Genomic DNA, 19,063 nt, shown 5'->3' with positions numbered 1-19,063 from the left:
AGCAGGAGGCCATTTAGCCCATCGAGCCTGCTCCACCATACATCATGATCATGGCTGATCATCAAGTTCAGTATCCTGATCCCGCCTTCCTCCCCATATTCTTTGATCCCAAGAGCTATATCCAATTGCTTCTTGAAATTACACAATGTTTTGGCCTCAACTACTTTCTGTGGTCGTGAATTCCACAGACTCACCACTCTCAAGGTGAAGAAATTTCTCCTCACCTCAGTCCTAAAAGGTTTACCCCTTATCCTCAAACTATGACCCCTAGTTCTGGATTCCCCACTGATCGTGAGCATCCTTTCTGAATCTACCCTGTCTAATCCTGTTAGAATTTTGTACGTTTCGATGAGAGCCCCTCTCACTCTTTTAACTCCAATGAATGTAATCGGAACTGACTTAGTCTCTCCTCATATGACAGTCCTGCCATCCCAGAAATCAGCCTGGTAAACCTTCGCTGCACTCCCTCCAAAGCTAGGACATTCTTCCTCAGATAAGGACACAAAAACTACACACTATTCTCCAGGTGTGGCCTCGCCAATGCCCTATGCAATTGCAGTAAAACATCTCTATTCCTATACTCAAATCCTCTCACTATAAAGGCTAACATACCATTAGCCTTTTTTACTGTCTGCTGTACCTGCACACTTACTTTCAGCAACTGATGCACGAGGACACAAAGCTCTTGCTGAGTATCCACCTCTCTCAATTTACACCCACTCAAATAATAATCTGCCTTCCTATTTGTGCTACCAAAGCGGATAACCACACATTTGTCCACATTATACTGTGTCTGCCATGCATACGCCCACTCACTCATCCTGTTCAAATCTCCCTGAAGCATCTTTGCATCCTCCTCACAGCTCACCCTCCCACCCAACTTTGTATCATCTGCAAATTTGGAGATAATACATTTAGTTCCCTCGTCCAAATCATTAATATACAATATGAACAGTGGGGTCCTAGCACAGATCCCTGCGGTACCCCATAAGTCACTGCCTGCCAATCAGAAAAAGACCAATTTATTCCAACTTTTTGCTTCCTGTCTGCTAACCAGCTTTCTATCTATCTCAAGACACTACCCATAATCCCATGCACTTTAACTTTACATAGCAATCTGCTATGTAAGACCTTGTCGAAAGCCTTCTAAAAGTCTGAATAAATCACAACCACCGGTTCTCCATGGTCAACGCTACTATTTCTACATCTTCGAAGAATTCTAGTAGATTTGTCAAGCATGATTTTCCTTTCATAAATCAATGCTGACTTTGTCTGATTACACCACTGCTTTCCAAATGCTGTGCTATGAAATCCTTGAAAATGGACTCTAGCAACTTCCCTATCACCAACGTTAGGTTCACTAGTCTATAGTTCCCTGTTTTCGCTCTACCTCCCTTTTTTTGAATATATTAGCTACCCGCCAATCTGTAGGAACCATTCCAGAGTCCAAAGAAATTTGGAAAATGACCACCAATTGATCTTTTATTTCTAGGTCCACTTCCTTATGTACCCTGGGATGATGATTACCAGGCCCTGGATATTTGTCTGCCTTCAATCCTATTAATTTCCGCAAAACCATTTATTTATTAATAATTTCTTTCAGCTTCTCACTAAAACTTGTGTTTCTCATAATTTCTGGTACATTATTTATGTCTTCCTTTGTGAAGACAGAAGCAAAGTACGAATTTAGTTCCTCAGCCATTTTTTTGTTCTCTGTTATGAATTCCCCCATTTCTGACTGTAAGGGGCCTACATTATTTTTATCAATCTTTTTCTCTTTACATATCTATGGAAACATTTAGTCAGTTTTTATGTTCCCACTAGCTTACTTTCAAATTGTATTTTCCCCTTCTTAATCAGTCTCTTGGTCCATCTTTGCTGAATTTTAAACTGTTCCCAACCCTCAGGTCTATTGCTTTTCCTTGCTGATTTGTATGCCTCTTCTTTGAATCTAATACTATCTCTAATCTCCCTTGTAAGCCATGGTTTGGCTATGGTTCCCTTTCTACTCTTGTGCCAAATAGGAATGAACAACTTTTGGAGTTCACCCATTTGTTCCTTGAATGACTGCCATTGCCTGACCACGTCCTTCCTTTCAGTAATGTTTCTCAGTCCGTCTTTGCCAACTCATGCCTCATACCATCATTGATTTTCAGGACCCTGGTCTAGATATGGGTTTATTTATTGGGAATGACATGGCTGGGTGTAAAGTATCACTGTCTCCAGTGATTCCAGAAAAACCTGTTGAGGCTGTTGAAAACAAAATCATGCAGGAGAAATCGGTGACTTTAAAGAATCAATTGTTTCCTGTAACCCTGCTGTAAAATTATTGTTTCAACTAAAGATATGTCCAAAGAGTCAGAAACTCAAATTGATAAAGTTAAAAGGACATTTGAACATCAGGCAGTTGGAGTGAGGTGAAACCATCTGAATTAAACATGCAGGCAAAAACATGAGCAAGGTGTGACAGAGCAGATAGCAACAGTACTCAAAATTACTGATGAAACAATAGAAAGAAATGATTTTGTGCAGAACACAGCTGCATCCAATACAGACATTAGAGTGGCGAGTAAAAATATGTGTTCTTGGACTTAAATTGAAACTTCAAAATAATACAGCAGTTGCTTTTGCTAGGAAAGAATTGGACAAAGCAGAAATTGAATGGGAATATAAGAATGAAAAATAAACTAAAACTGTATCATGAATTGACTAGACAGCAGTATGAAACCTAGCCTTAACCAAGTTCTTAAAGTAGCTAAAGAGGATTTTGGTCAACAGAAAAATGAGCTACTTGCATAAAAGGAGGCAGCATTAAACCTGCATCTCCTGGAAAGGAACACTTAAAGATAAACGCAATCCTGAATTTAAAAAGGATGAGATCAATTCAATTATTAAGGAGGACAAATCAGATGCGTTGCTAGTTGAGACTTACTTCTCAGACTCGAACATTAAAAAAACATGGGGACATGAAAGGAAATGGAAATCTGGAGTTAAAACATGATCAGAGTTGTTCAGAGTCTGTTTAAAAAAGTGAAAATCCTGGCTTCAGGTGGCGGCGATGAGTGAGTGAGCCGCACATTCGGTGGCTCTCACTCCGGTGGGATTTGAGGACCTGGTTCCCCAGTTTTGCGGGACTGTGGAGCGCTGGAAAGACGGCCACAGAGGTGCTGAGGAACGGGCAGAGCTGCATGGAACCGCGGGAGAGCTGAAAGCAGCAAAAACGGGAGAGGAAGGGACAAAGGCAAGGTGCAGGGAAGCTGACCCGGGAGCAAGGATGGCGGACCTACGGTCCTCGGACCCGGCGATCCAGCAAGCGCCGGAAAACATGCTGCAGGTGATAAAAAGCAGTTTTGAGTCGTTGAAGCGGGATAACTTGGACCCACTTCAGAAGGCAGTGGATTAGTTGAACCAGAGATTGGATGCCCAGGATGAAAAAGTTAAGGAGCTGGGAGAGGCGGTGGAGGAGCAGGCGGACGCGCAGACGATTGCTGCGCTAGAAGTCGACGGGCTGAAGGAGAGACAGAGAAGACTGCTGGTGCATTTTACCATGTTCTCTGGGGGTGCTGGAGCCTTCATTGTAACATAAGGGTGGCAGGTCAGCAATGGGGATTAAAGATGTTGGTTGAGGGTTTTCGTTTTTTATGTCTATGGTTTTTACGTTTGGTATTGGGTGGGTGATGTATGGGTACGGGGTTACTGTGTTGTTATTGTATTAATGCTCAGAAAGGGATGTGGGTTAACACTTATCTGTGTACACAGCTGGAACTGTATTGTACCTGGAGCAGCCTCGCGTTGCTGTTTGATGTTTCCAGCTTGTTTGATCTTTCCCATTTTAGTGAGGCTGCTCCAGTGGGTCGGAGTGGGGGATGGTGTGTTGATAAGTCGGGAGATGAGGCTGGGGAAACAATGGGAATGAGACAAGTGGGCGCCGGAGGGATGAATCACTGGGCTAGCAGATTGGCTAGTCAAGGGAGTCAGGAGGGGTGTGTGAATACAGCCAGTAGATGGCAGGGGTGGGGCTATCAGGAGATGTTGCTAGGGGGGGGAAGGGGGGGGGGAGAGGGGGGAAGTTATTCTGCTGACGTGGGAGGGGTCTGAAGTAGGTAATAGAGAGGAGGTCGGGGGTGGAGGCGGCCAAGAGGCGAGCCAAGAGCGGCGTGGCGCATGGGCTGGGGGCGGGCCCAAGAAAGGTTATGGCTGACCGGCGTGTTGGGGGGAGCAGTGCGCCTCCCAACCAGGCTGATCACCTGGAATGTCAGAGGACTAAATGGGCCAGTTAAAAGGGCACGTGTGTTCGCGCACTTGTGGGCTCTAAAGGCGGACGTAATTATGTTGCAGGAGCCACATTTGAAAGCGTCGGACCAGACTAGGCTAAGGAAGGGCTGGATCAGCCAGGTCTTCCACTCGGGCTTGGATTCTAAGTCCAGGGGGGTAGCAATTATGATCAATAAGCGGGTCAATTTGAGGCGAATAATCGCAGACGGCGGGGGCAGATTCCTTATGGTAAGGGGCAAGCTGGAGGGGAGGAGAGTGGTGCTGGTGAACATATATGCTCCGAACTGGGACGACGCTGACTTTATTAAAAGAGTGCTGGGGAAGATCCCAGACCTAGACTCACGTAAGTTGATGATGGGGGGGGGACTTTAATACGGTCCTCGAGCCGGTGCGAGACAGCCGATGGGAAGGGGCTACTCGTTCTACTCGCATGTTCATAAAGTATACTCTAGGATTGATTTCTTTATCTTGAGCAAGGACTGTGTAGGGGAGGTAAAGAATACGGAATACTCGGCAATCGGACTATGCTCCACACTGGGTGGACCTGCAGGTCGGGGGGGCGAATTACCAACGCCCGCAATGGAGGTTAGACTTAGGATTGTTGTCGGAGGAGGGGATATGTGAGAGACTGCGGAAGTGTATGCAAAATTACTTGCAGGTGAACGATACAGGGGAGGTTTCAGCAGCGACCCTGTGGGAGGCGCTGAAGGCAGTAGTGAGGGGAGAGCTGATCTCAATTCGGGCTCACAGGGATAGGACGGACAGAGCAGAAACGGATAGATTGGTTAAGGAGATTCACCGGATAGACGAGGAGCATGTGGGGTCCCCGGGGGAGGAACTACTCAGGGAGAGACGGAGACTGCAGGCGGAACTGGGAGTGCTATCCACGAGTAGAGCCATGGAACAGCTTAGGAAGGCAAGGGGTGTGGTGTATGAGCATGGGGAGAAGGCCACCAGATTTCTAGCGCAGCAACTCAGGAAGAGGGAGGCGGCCAGGGAAATAAGTAGTGTGGTGGACGGGAAGGGGAGCAGAGTGGAGGACCCGTCAGGACTGAATAAGGTGTTTCGGGACCTTTATAGTAAGCTCTACACTTCAGAACCCCTGGAGGAGCCGGAGGAGATGAAACGGTTCCTGGACGGACTAACCTTCCCAAAAGTAGGCGGGGGACTAGTGGACGGGCTGGGGCCCCAAATAGAGCAGAGGAGGTACTGGGGGGCCTAAAGGTCATGCAGTCGGGGAAAGCCCCAGGGCCGGATGGATACCCAGTCGAGATTTACAAGAAGGTCTCGGAAATAGTGGGACCGGTTTTTAATGAGGCGAGGGACCTTGCCGCCGCCGATGTCGCAGGCCACCACCTCGCTGATATTGAAGCGGGACAAGGACCCGGAATCCCGCGGGTCATACAGGCCGATCTTCCTGATCAATGTAGATGCCAAGCTCCTGCCGATTAGAATTGAGGACTGCGTCCCGGAGGTGATTGGGGACGATCAGACAGGGTTTGTGAAAGGCAGGCAGCTGGCAGCTAACTTGAGAAGATTGTTTCATGTGATCATGATGCCCCCGATGGGCAAGGAGGTAGAGGTGGTGGTGGCAATGGACGCTGAGAAGGCCTTCGACTGGGTGGACTGGGGCTATTTGTGGGAGGTGCTCGGACGGTTTGGGTTCGGGGAGGGACTGGTTAATTGGGTCAGACTATTGTACCAGGCCCCAAAAGCTAGCGTAAGGATGAACAGGATAATGTCAGATTATTTCAGGCTACATCGCGGGACCAGGCAGGGATGCCCACTCTCCCCGTTGCTGTTCGCGCTGGCCATAGAACCGTTAGCGATTGCGCTGAGAGCTGCAAAGGGGTGGAAGGGCATAACTAGAGGAAGGGGGGGGGGTGGAGCACAGGGTCTCTCTCTATACGGACGACCTGCTCCTGTACGTGTCGGACCAACTGGCAGGGATGGAAAATATACTGGAAACATTGAGGAAGTTCGGCCGGTTCTCAGGGTATAAATTAAATATGGCCAAGAGTGAGACGTTTGTAGTGCAGGCAAGGGGCCAGGAGAATAGACAAAGGAGCTGCCATTTAGGCTGGTTGGGGAAAGTGTTCGGTACTTGGGGATACAGGTGGCACGAGACTGGGGAAGGTTACATAAGTTAAGTTTGACTAGAGTGGTGGAACAAATGAAGAGAGAGTTTCAGAGATGGGATGCACTCCCGCTGTCACTTGCGGGAAGGGTGCAGACGGTAAAGATGACAATCCTACCTAGATTCCTGTTCATCTTCCAGTGCCTCCCGATCTTTATCCCACGGTCCTTCTTCAAAAGGACCAGCAAAATCATCATGAGCTTTGTCTGGGCGGGAAAATCCCCGCGGGTGAGGAAGGCGATGCTTGAAAGGAGCCGCAGCGAGGGGGGACTGGCATTGCCGAGCCTGATCAACTACTACTGGGCGGCTAACATAGCCATGATAAGGAAGTGGATGGTGGGTACGGGGTCTGTCTGGGAGCGGGTGGAGGCGGCTTTTTGCAGGGGCACCAGTTTGGCAGCCCTGGTCACGGCTGCCCTACCGCTTGCACCGGCCATGTACTCCACCAGCCCGGTAGTGGGGGCAGCCCTGCGGATTTGGGGCCAGTGGAGAAAGCATGCAGGGGAGGTGGGGGCGTCGGTCTGGGCTCCAATTTGTGATAACCATTGATTTGCCCCCGGGAACATGGATGGAGGGTTTCGAGCATGGTGGCGGGCGGGGATGAGGAGGGTGGCGATATGTTCCTGGAGGGGAACTTTGCGAGTTTGAGGGATTTGGAGGAGAAAGCTGGGCTGGAAAGAGGAAATGGCTTTAGGTACTTACAGGTGTGGGACTTTGTACGCAGACAGGTCCCATCCTTCCCATGCCTCCCGCCAATAGGGATTCAGGACAGAATAGGAGGAGAAGGAGGAAAGGGTAGAGTCTCGGATATTTACAAGGTGCTCATGAAGGGGGAAGAGTCCCAGACGGAGGAGCTGAAACTCAAATGGGAGGAGGAACTTGGCGGGGAGATGGAGGGTGGGGTATGGGCGGAAGCCCTGAGTAAGGTAGGCTCAACCGCAACGTGTGCCAGGCTCGGCCTGATTCAGTTTAAGGTCGTTCACTGAGCTCACATGACGGTGCCTCGGATGAGCAAATTCTTTGGGGTAGGGGACAAGTGCACTAGATGCGCGGGAGGAACCAGCGAACCACGTCCACATGTTTTGGGCATGCCTTAAGCTTAGGGGGTACTGGGAGGGATTTGTGGGGGTCATGTCCCGGGTGCTGAGAACAAGGGTGGTGATGAGTCCAGAGGTGGCAATTTTATGATGGCAATATTCGGGGTTTCGGAGGACCCGGGTGTCCAGGGGGAGAAAGAGGCCGATATTCTGGCCTTTGCTCCCCTGATAGCCCGGCGGCGAATACTGCTGGCATGGAGGGACACAAAACCCCCAAAGACCGGACTATGGCTTTCGGACATGTCAAGTTTTCTGGGTATGGAAAAAATCAAGTTCGCCTTGAGGGGATCTGTATTGGGGTTCGCCCGAAGGTGGCAACCATTCATCGACTTCTTCGCGGGAGAGTGAGCATCAGCAGGGGGGGTGGGGGGGGGGGGGGAGATTAGGGTAGAGTAGGAGGGATAAACAGGTGGGGAGTGTAGGTGGGAGAGGAGCGGGTATGTGCATTATGGTTTGGTTGAAATGTTGGTTTTCTGTTGATGTTTGCATATTTCTGTAATCTGTAACTGTTTACAATGCCAAAAAATACCTCAATAAAATTGTTTGTTCAAAAAAAGTGTAAATCCTGATAATGATTTAACATGAGACTTGAAAGAGGAACAAAAGAAATTGATGAATTCAGATGGTAAGAAATGCTTACTCAGGAAATTTCTCCTTGGATTCCAATTCATAGCTGTCATGTCCAGGAATTGGATGGTTTGCCAGAAATCAGCAATGTTGTGAAAAAAAGCAACAAGACCAAACAAATTGTGAAACACTTGGTCCCATCATAAACATTATTCAAGGTCCAGATTTTGCAAAATTTAAAAAGAAAAATGACATGAATGATGGAAAACCGCAATACAATTTTTTTTAAATAAATTTAGAGTGCCCAATTCATTTTTTCCAATTAAGGGGCAATTTAGTGTGGCCAATCCACCTAGCTTGCACATTTTTTTGGGTTGTGGGGGAGAAACCCATGCAAACACGGGGAGAACGTGCAAACTCCACACGGACAGTGACCCAGAGCCGGGATCGAACCTGGGACCTTGGCGCCGTGAGGTCTCAGTGCTAACCCACTGCGCCACCGTGCTGCCCTGAGGTGAAATGTTTTAACCAGGGATGTGGAAATACTGTAAAGCCTACACAAAATGAAAACGGAGATCTTTTGCGCAGATTGAAAAAAAATGAAATGACCAGTATAAAATAAACTCTAATTTGTAAGAAAATTGGGACTCTCAGAACAAACTGGATGTTAAATCTTAATTGCCACATTCGGATAGTTTTATTATTATTATTTTTTTAAAAATTTAGAGTACCCAATTCATTTTTTCCAATTAAAGGGCAATTTAGCGTGCCCAATCCACCTAACCTGCACATCTTTGGGTTGTGGTAGCGAAACCCACGCAAGCACAGGGAGAATGTGCAAACTCCACATGGACAGTGACCCAGAGCCAGGATTGAACCTGGGACCTCGGTGCCGTGAGGCAGCAGGGCTAACCCATTGCGCCACCGTGCTGCCACACATTCGGATAGTTTTAGAATGTTGCCAAGACATAGGCGCAATTCAGCAGACCAAAGTTAAAGCCGGTTTTGGACACATTTGGTGGGGAGTTTTGTGGCAGCTGCGTTGGCGAGATCGCGGCTTATATTCAACGGTACTTAGTGCCAAAAATGAGCTCCCATGAGATTCTCAACATAACTGGCTCCCTCGCTGTCCGATTTGCCTGACTTGTGCCTCAACTATTCGCCGCTAACAATGGGGAGCTGCTTTTAGACGCTCCCTCACCACTTACTTACAGTCAACACACAAGCATGGCAATATGCACACCTGCTCCTCGCTTTGGGTGTGCCGACCTCACAAGCCATCTCAACATTGTGGATGGGAAACGGGGCACCCTGTTCCCCCAAGGGGGGTCGGAAGACTTGCAGCAGTGTAAGCAATGCCGCCTGGCAAGCAGTGGCAGCGACTGCCAGTGCAGGCAGCATGACAAGGAGGACCGCTGTCCAATATCGGAATAAGACCAATGACCTCCACTCAGCTGCAAGGGTAAGTTCGCTGGTGGGGTTTACACCATCACTTTGGCGGGGCACAGAGGGGCACCACCTGCCAGGTTGGCACTGCCAACCTGAGCTAGGGCAGTGCCAGGGTCAGTGCATGCCTCTCTCCTCATGGAAGCTATACTTACCTTTGCCCCCAGAGGGATCCCCTTGACTGTTTCTCGTTTTGCCAAACCTGTTGTAAACCTTGCTGATGGGATGTCTGAGTATTTTGTGAGGGGGGGATCATGTGGCGGGAAGGCCCGTTAATAATATTTAAATGTATTAAAACCCATGTAAATGAGGTTCCCTCCCTTTGTAGGCCTGAACCTTGTGATGTTGCCGACAAGGGGCGAGGAAAATCAAGAATTGCGATCTCTCCAGAAAGAATCTAGTTTCCCGATTCTCTCCGGATTTTCCGCCCACATCGCTGTTTTCTCTGACAGCGGGCATTCATTTTATTAATTTTCACACCCTGCGCAAGATCTATGTCCATTTCCTTTTGTAATTTTGTTCTTCATCAGTGAGAGCGCATGATGGTATGTGTTATTATGTAGGTTAATGGATCACAACACACATACAATTTCTGTTGTTCCTTTATTCCTGGTGTCTTATGTGTCATCCTAAAGGTGACTGAGAGAGTGACAACATCATTGTTTACATTTTGTGCTTTCCTTGGCATGGTTGCCACATCATGGAAATGTGGACACTATAAACTGGTAATCAGATTTGTTTGCATACATCTGGCCAGGAAGAAAGTGACCACTGCTGCACTTCCCAAGATAAAATTGTCTGATTTTTCTTTTCTTGCAGTGACAGTGCAGAGTTCGATTGACGACTGCTGTTCCAAAGGATTGAAGTGGGCCACTGAGAAAGCAGAATGTGCTTCTTTGCCCTATACACTAGAAGAACAGTTTTGCAGGTATATTTTCAAGCATACTGAAATTTGTCTTTAAATAAATTACTGCAGTTTAAAAATTTTATTTTTTTTTTAAATTCTCCTTTTTCACATTTTCTCCCACATTTACACCCATCAACAATAAACAATCAGCAAGATATGTCAATCCCCATAATAACAACGATCCCATCCGCCCACCAATCCCCAAACCTCAGCCCACATGTTTACATAAACAAATGACAAAAAGGAATCAGGGATTACCCATAGTCACCCTTAATCTACACAGCCCCCCGCCCCCCCCCCCCACCCACCCCCCCAACTAATGTTCGATGTTATCCAGTTCTTGAAAGTGCATAATAAATAGTGCCCATGACTTGTAGAACCCCTCCGAGCTTCCCCTCAGTTCGAACTTAACCTTCTCAAGGGTCAAGTATTCCAACAGGTCCCCCCGCCACGCCAGGGCACTGGGTGGAAAGGCTGCTCTCCATCCCAGCAGGATCCGCCTTTGGGCGATCAACGAGGCGAAGGCTATGATATCTGCCTTCGCTCCCGTTTCCAACACTGGCTGGTCCGACACCCCGAATATGGCCTCCTGGGGACCCGGGTCCAGTTTCACACGCACCACCTTGGAAATTACCCTAAACACCTCCTTCCAGTACTCCCCTAGCTTTGGACAGGACCAAAACATATGAACGTGATTCACGGGCCAACCCCCGCAACGCTCACACACATCCTCTACCCCTTCAAAAAATCGGCTCATCCTCGCCCTCGTGAGGTGCGCTCTATATACTACCTTCAGCTGTATCAGCCCCAACCTCACACATGAGGTGGAGGCATTCACTCTCCGGAGCACCTCACACCAGACCCCCTCCTCTATAACCTCTCCCAGCTCTTCCTCCCACTTTGCTTTGATCCCTTCCAGTGGTGCCTTATCCTCTTCCAGAATAGCTCTGTACACCGCTGACACTGCCCCCTTCTCCAGTCCCCTTGTCGTCAACACCTCCTCCAGCAATGTGGAGGCCAGTTCCTCTGGGAAGCTCTGTATCTCCTTCCTGGCAAAATCCCGAACCTGCATGTACCTAAACACTTCTCCCTGCTCTAGCCCATATTTCGCTTCCAGCTCCCTCAATCCTGTAAACCGACCCCGAAGAAACAAATCTTTTAGCGTCTTAATCCCCTTCTCTTCCCATTTCCGAAAACTTCCATCCCACCTCCCTGGCTCAAATCTGTGGTTCCCCCGAATCGGCATTTCCCTTGACCCTAAACCCAACCCGAAGTGTTGGCGAAAGTGCCTCCAGATTTTCAATTAAGCTATTATTACCGGACTCCCTGAATATTTCCCCGGAGCTATCGGGAGCGGCGCTGTTGCAAGTGCCTTCAGCCCCGACCCCCTGCACAAACTCTCCTCCATTCTGACCCACTGAGAATCCACCCCTCTGACCCAGCTCCGCACTTTCTCCACATTCGCCGCCCAGTAGTAGTACAACAAGTTCGGGAGACCCAAACCCCCTGCCTGCCTTCCCCTCTGTAGCAGCACCTTTCTCACTCTGGCCACCTTCCCTCCCCATATGAATGAGGTAATCCTTCCCTCAATCTCCCTGAAAAAAGACTTTGGCAGGAAACTCGGTAGGCATTGAAAAATAAACAGGAATCGCGGCAACACATTCATTTTAATCGCCTGTACCCGACCCGCCAGTGACAGAGGAAGGCCATCCCACCTTGCCAGATCGGCTTTCACTCTCCCCACCAAACTAGTGATGTTGTACCTGCGAAGCCTCCCCCACTCCCGGGCAACCTGCACCCCCAGATACCTAAAATGAGTCCCTGCTCTACGGAATGGCAGCCCCCCCCACCCCTGCCCCCACCCCCGGCTGAGACACCACAAAGTACTCACTCTTGTCCAGGTTCAACTTGTACCCCGAGAAAGACCCAAATACCCTCAGTAGCTCCAATATTCCTCCTATCAACGCATTCGGCTCTGACACATACAGCAGCAAGTCGTCGGCATATAAGGACACACTATGCTCTATCCCCCCCCGCACTATTCCTTTCCATGCTCCCGAACTTCTCAATGCGATAGCCAGCGGCTCAATCGCAAGTGCAAACAGCAGGGGGGACATAGGACATCCCTGTCTCGTCCCACGGTGGCGAGAGAAATATCTTGAACTGATATTATTTGTGCGGACACTCGCCTTCGGTTCCTTATATAATAGCTTTACCCAGTTCACAAACCTTGGTCCAATCCCAAACCGCTCCAGCACTGCCATCAGGTACCCCCATTCTACCCCATCAAACGCCTTCTCGGCGTCCAATGCCACAACTACCTCTGTTTCCTTTCTTTCCGCCGGTGCCATAACAACGTTCAAAACTCTCCTAATGTTCGAAAACAGCTGCTTCCCTTTCACGAACCCCGTCTGATCCTCCCCTATTACCTTCGGAAGGCACTCCTCCAGCCTACCCGCCAGTACCTTCGCCAACACTTTTACGTCCACATTCAGAAGTGATATGGGCCGATACGACCCACACTCCGTCGGATCCTTATCTTTTTTTAGTAACAGGGAAATCGATGCCTGCCCCAAGGTTTGGGGCAACACCCCCTTCCCTATTGCCTCCTCAAACATCCCCACCATCAGGGATGCCAACCTATCCTTAAATTTTTTATAATATTCCACCGGAAACCCATCCGGCCCTGCCACCTTCCCCAACTGCATCCTCCCAATCGCATCCTTTATCTCCTGCTCCACTATTGCTCCTTCTAATGTAGCCCTGTCCCCCTCCCCTAGCCTCGGGTACTCCAACCCATCGAGAAATTCCTGCATCTCCGAGTGGCTCTGACTTGTACAACCTCTCATAAAACTCCTCAAAAACCTTGTTAATCAGCACTGGGGCCACCACGAACTTCCCTGCCCTATCCTTCACCTGAAGAATTTCCCTTGCCGCTGCCTCCCTCCGGAGCTGACCTGCTAACATACCTTATCTCCATGTTCATAAACTGCACCCCTTGCTCGTCTCAGTTGGCGCACTGCCTTCCTGGTGGACAGTCGGTCGAGCTCGCCTGTAGCTCCTTTCTCTTTTCCAGCTTCACCGAGTCCCCATCCTCTGCATACCTCCTATCTACCTCCAACATCTCATCTATTACCCTCTGCCGCTCCAACCTCTCCTCCTTATCCACCCTAGCCTTAAACAAAATTACCTCACCTCTCACCACCGCCTTTAGAGCCTCCCAGACGACTGCCTTCGACACCTCACCTGTACAATTGAAACCTACATATTCCTTAATTACGTTTTCAATTTTCTCACAGAATACTTGGTTCCCCAAAAGCCCCACATCCAGTTTCCACCCCGGTCTCTGCGCTGCCCCCTTCTCTAGCACCATATCCACCCAATGTGGAGCGTGATCCGACACTGCAATTGCAGAGTATTCCGACCCCTTGACTCCAGCCAACAAAGCCTTCCCCACCACAAAAAAGTCGATCCGCGAGTATACCTTATGGACCGCTGAGAAAAACGAATACTCCCGTTCCCTTGGGTGCAGGAACCTCCAAGGGTTCACCCCTCCCATTTCCACCATTAGCCCAGCCAGCGCCTTCGCCCCCCCTGATGGGACCAGCGAGCGCGGCCGTGATGTCCGACCTTGGCTCCTGCACCAGGTTCCAGTCCCCCCCCCACAATCAGCTCATGCGTATCCAAGTCGGGAATAGCCCCAAACACCTTCCTCGCAAATCCCACATCGTCCCAATTGGGACCGTATACACTTAACAGCGCCACTAATCTCCCCTCCAATGCCCCTGTCACAATCACATATCTACCCCCCTGATCTGCCACCACCTTCTCCATCTGGAAGCGTACCCTTTTGCTGACCAGCACCGCTACCCCTCGAGCCCTTCCATCAAATCCGGAGTGAAACACTTGGCTAACCCAGCCCTTTGTAAGTCTCACCTGGTCCTTCACCCTCAAGTGAGTCTCCTGCAGCATTGCTACATTGGCTTTCAAACTTTTAAGATGTGCAAGCACCCTTGACCTCTTGACCGGACCTCCTAGCCCTCTCATGTTCCACGTGATTATCCTCACTGGGGGTCTCTCACCCCCCCCCCCCCCGACCTTTCTTATCCACCATCACCATACCACCGGGCCCTGCCCCATAAGCCTGACCCGCCCCTGTCCATTGTTAACATCGAACCCCTTCCCCCCTCCCAAGAACCCCCCCTACAAAAACATCCCCCAACATCCCTCCCTCCACCCCCTCTTGCTCGCCTCGTAGGCCCATTGAAGCCTGCTATCCAGGCTCCAACGTCCGCAGTCCTCCTCTCACCTCACCCCCGTTCACTAACTGACTCTAGTTAGCTAGCGCGGGTGGCTCCCCCCCGCCAATACCTCTCGCCCCCTTCCGCCCTGTCCCAGAGAAAGAAACACCAAAACAAACCCACCAATCCAACCCCTACAATTCACTAACATAATATTTAACCGTCGCAACACAGAACGCCATTAACTTGAACTCTGTAACAATGCAAAGAGAAGTAAATTTCAAATTTCAATACAAATCAGTAAAAAGAAAGTTGTAACATTTGTACATTTTCCAGCCGCTCAAACACAGCCCACAGTCTTTCTTCCAGTTCCGCTCTTCACGTCTGTCCCAAGCCTTCTGCCCTCACGAACGCCTCAGCCGCCCCCGCTGTCTCAAAATAAAAGTCTTTGGCTTTATATGTTACTCTCAACTTCGCCGGGTACACCACACCAAATCGCACCCCCTTCTTGTACAAAGCCGCCTTCACTCGCCCAAACGCCGCTCGTCTTTTTGCCAAATCCACCGTCCAGTCCTGGTAGATCTGAACCGCAGTACCATCCCACAGCACCTCACGCTTCTGCTTCGCCCAGCTTAATACTTTCTCCTTCATGCAAAACTTATGGAAGCAGATAATTACTGCCCTTGGCGGCTCGTTCACTTTGGGCTTCGGCCTTAATGACCGATGAGCTCGGTCTAGCTCGTACATGGTGGGGTTCTCACCCTCCCTCATCAGCTCCGCCAACTTCTGAGCGAAGTATTGCGTTGGCCTTGGGCCCTCTGTCCCTTTGGGCAAGCCCACAATTCTCAAATTGTGCCGCCTTGAGCGGTTTTCCAAGTCTTCCAGCTTTGCTCGGAGCCCTCTGTTAACCTCCACCACCCTCCGCAGCTCATCCCCCATCGAGGTGACCTGGTCGCTGTGTCGTGTCACGGCCTCCTCCACTTCCTTCATCTTCTCGCCCTGCTCTCTCACCTCGGCCAATGCCTTTGCCACCTCCACCCTGATCGGGCCGATTGCCACCTCCAACAATGACCTCACCACGACCACCATCCCTTTCCTCAGGATCTCCATGTGCCTCACCAAACGTTTTTCCAGCTCCACCACCATCACCTCGGTCATCTTCTCCACCGTAAGTAGCGCGGTCCCGCCTTGCAGTTCGGCTTCCGCCATCCTGTCAACACTTTTGCTTTTGCTCGTCTTCTCCTTCGGCGGCAAACCCGCGTTTCCTCCTTTCTTTGACGCTGCTTTTTGCATCTTTTAGCGGCTAATTGTTTTTTATCTTCTTTCCTTTCTCCTCTCTCCCCCTTCACCCTCCTGCCCTTCATCAATCTGACATTCTTCTTTTCTGAGAAAAAAAAACTTTTACCAAACTTCCATAAATCTTCTTTCCTTCTCCTACATTCACCTGGGACCAGGCTTCAACCTTCTTCTTCCTAGGTGGGAGCCATCCGACGTGGAGCAGTCTCCCTACATGGGGCTCGGGCCTGCCGCCACGGCCTCCTCGTAGCTCCGCCCCCGCAGCTCCGACCTGCCGGGCCCGGCGCCTCAGCCTCCGCCGCCCGACACCCGCGCGGCTGTTCTTCGCCGGCTTTTAAACCGGCCCCGCTGGCTGCTCATGGCGGCCCCAAAGGCCGACGATAGTCGGGGAGTGCATGGGGTCTCGGGGATTTCCCCGAAATCGCCGCGAATCGCGGCCACCAGCGGGAGCTCTTTTTTTTGCGGCCGCCCTGCTCGCCCACCCCACCGGAAGTTCCCTATAAATTACTGCAGTTTGTGCACCCTGTGGAACTGCTGTTTTAATTCAAACCGAACAATTACATAAAATTGAGTAGAATTTACAGCAAGAAATAGGTCACATGGCCCAACTAGTCTGTGCTACTATTTATGCACCACACAAGACCTCTGCTACCCAAGTTGTGGCTCAGTCAGTTACATTCTTGCCTCTGAATCAGAAGGTTGCGGATTCAGGTTCCACTCCATAGACTAGAGTACAAAACTCAAGTCGAACAATCCACTGCAGTACTGAGGGACTGTTGCACTTGTGGAGGTGCTGTCTTTCAGATAAGATGTGAAGCTGTCGTCCTTCCCAGGCGGACATAACCCATGACACTATTTTTGAAGATGAGCAGGGGAATAATCCTCAGTCTAATATTCCCTCAATGAACATTACTGAAGCAGTTTATCTCCTTATTTGCAGTTTGTAGAAGCTTTCTCTGTGCAAATTAGCTGCCATTTTCTTGGAATACAACATTGGCTGCACTTCAAAAGTACTTAATTGTCTGTAAAATGCTCTGCGACATCTAGCGGTTGTGAAAGGCATGATGTAAATGCAAGTATTTTTTTCCTTTCTGTACTTCATCAGACCCTATTTGCATATCCTTCTATTTGTTTCTATGCCTCAAAGGCAACTACTGCATGTGGTACGAAGTTCCACATTCTGACCACTTTCTGGGAAAGAAGTTCCTTCTGAATTCCTTTTTGAATGTATTAGTGACTATCTTATATTCTGGCCTCTAGTTTTAGACTCCCTAATAAAATTAAAGTATCTTTTCCACATTTACCTGTTAAATCCATTCATAATTTTGAATGCTTCGATAAAGTTACCACTCAGCCACATGGATGAAAAAGGCCCCAGGTCCAGTCTCTGAACCATAAGGTGGCATTTCTCATTTTAATAGATAAGAAAAATCACTCCCAAGGACGATAAGTTACTGAGTGACAATGATACAGGGTTGAGATTTGCAGATTGATCAGGGGTCAGAATCAAAGAGATGATTGTCACGAAGCTGATCGTATCTGCGACAGTATCCCAACTTGAAACACCGGTTCGCAAGGGTGTATAGTTTCGATTTTGGTGTGAGGAGACACATGAAACTCCAGCGAGAATAACCAGCCCAGTGGTCGTGTAACAATTATTAAAGATCTATTAAATTAAAGAAAAGACAACTGCACACGAACAGGAAGGACTACAATACGCTAAGACAATTAAGTATATGAATCACTAAAAACACATACAGTTTATGTAGAACGTAACCCTTGTTCCAAAATATATCTAAGATCCCTGAACTCCTTAAGACTTCCACTTTCCTCAAACAACATACAAATCAAATAAATCTATAAGTCACATCCAGCTTGTAGTTACTACACAATACAATCAAGTCTGGGAAATGTCTTTTCTTGGTCCTCTACAAAGACTTCTCTATGGCCTTGGCTCTAAGACTTAGATGTAAAACTGGCCTTGTGGTGTTCTTTGTGATTCTGTTATCAGGATGGATATTTAGTGTTCACAAAGATCACAGAAGCTAAGTTCATTAACGAAGCTAACTTTTATTTACACTACTCATTAAAGCTCGACCACTTACTCCTCTAGTAATCTACAATATGCACTCTACTAACACTGGTCTCTACACTCTTATCTATAACTGTACTCTACACTCTCTCACTGCTCCTCTGCAGCCTGCTCCAGCCTTCTCCCAGATGCCTGTGAGTCAGTGCTTTATGTGGTTCTGCATCTAGCTCCATCTAGTGGTTAATTATGATATGACATTAACCCTTCACAGGCCTCTAATGCAGATGAGGGAGAAAAAAATACACATTTGTGTTAAATTGCCCTTTTGCAGCTTTCCACACTTTGCTCTGGTTGGAAGGCTGTGAGAACTTTCGGTGATGATGGAATGCAGATGATTGCTATTGGAACAATTTGGACTGGAACTGGCTGAACTACCAACTGTCATAATTTACACCAGTATATCATGGTGCAGACACACACACTGATGGACACACAGCAAGACCAATCAACACACACAACGCCGCAGCCAATCACCAGTTAGAGCACGCGCACTATAAAGACAGAGAGCATCAGAGTTCCCGCTCATTCGGGATGCAGCCTCTCAGAAGGACAGAGCTTACAGCTTACAGCACAGATCTTCACCATGTGCTGAGTGCATAGACTGGTTAGGATAGGCATCGGTCTTTAGTTTAATCGAACATCGTGTTAACCCACAGTGAAAGTATGTTCAACAGTTTCTAGCTTAATAAAATAGTGTTGTTCTATTTTAAGTGTTGGTGGCCTGCATGTGTTCCACGGATCCAGAGCACCCAACACATCATGGTACCAGTAGTTGAGGGATGTTAGAACTTCTTAGACCTACCTGCAAATGATCTGCCTTCCACCAGCACACAGCCATGCTGCAAAATGGACAGCGTCCACCCACTGCCGCCGCTCCGCATCACCGGTAACCTAGGGGCCAACTGGAAGATATTCAAACAACGCTTCCAGCTCTACCTTGAAGCCACAGACCGGGACGCTGCCTCAGACACCAGGAAGATCGCTCTCTTCTTATCCATGGCCGGG

At 48.9% G+C, this 19,063-nt stretch overlaps 1 protein-coding gene across 3 annotated transcripts in view; it reads left to right on the top strand.

Moving 5' to 3' along the window:
• The window catches only part of fbln1 (fibulin 1), a 345,473-nt gene that overhangs the window by 17,008 nt on the left and 309,402 nt on the right, over positions 1 to 19,063 (top strand). For all 3 annotated transcript variants that reach the window (XM_072484570.1, XM_072484568.1, XM_072484569.1), the window contains exon 2: positions 10,342 to 10,450. In XM_072484570.1, the coding sequence (XP_072340671.1) occupies positions 10,342 to 10,450 (109 nt within the window). The remainder of the gene's footprint in view (positions 1 to 10,341; positions 10,451 to 19,063) is intronic.

This window comes from Scyliorhinus torazame, chromosome 19 (genome assembly GCF_047496885.1).
Source record: "Scyliorhinus torazame isolate Kashiwa2021f chromosome 19, sScyTor2.1, whole genome shotgun sequence".
Classification (NCBI taxonomy): Eukaryota; Metazoa; Chordata; class Chondrichthyes; order Carcharhiniformes; family Scyliorhinidae; genus Scyliorhinus; species Scyliorhinus torazame.
The sequence above is the reverse complement of the archived record's forward strand: the minus strand, read 5'-3'. Positions and strand labels throughout refer to the sequence as shown.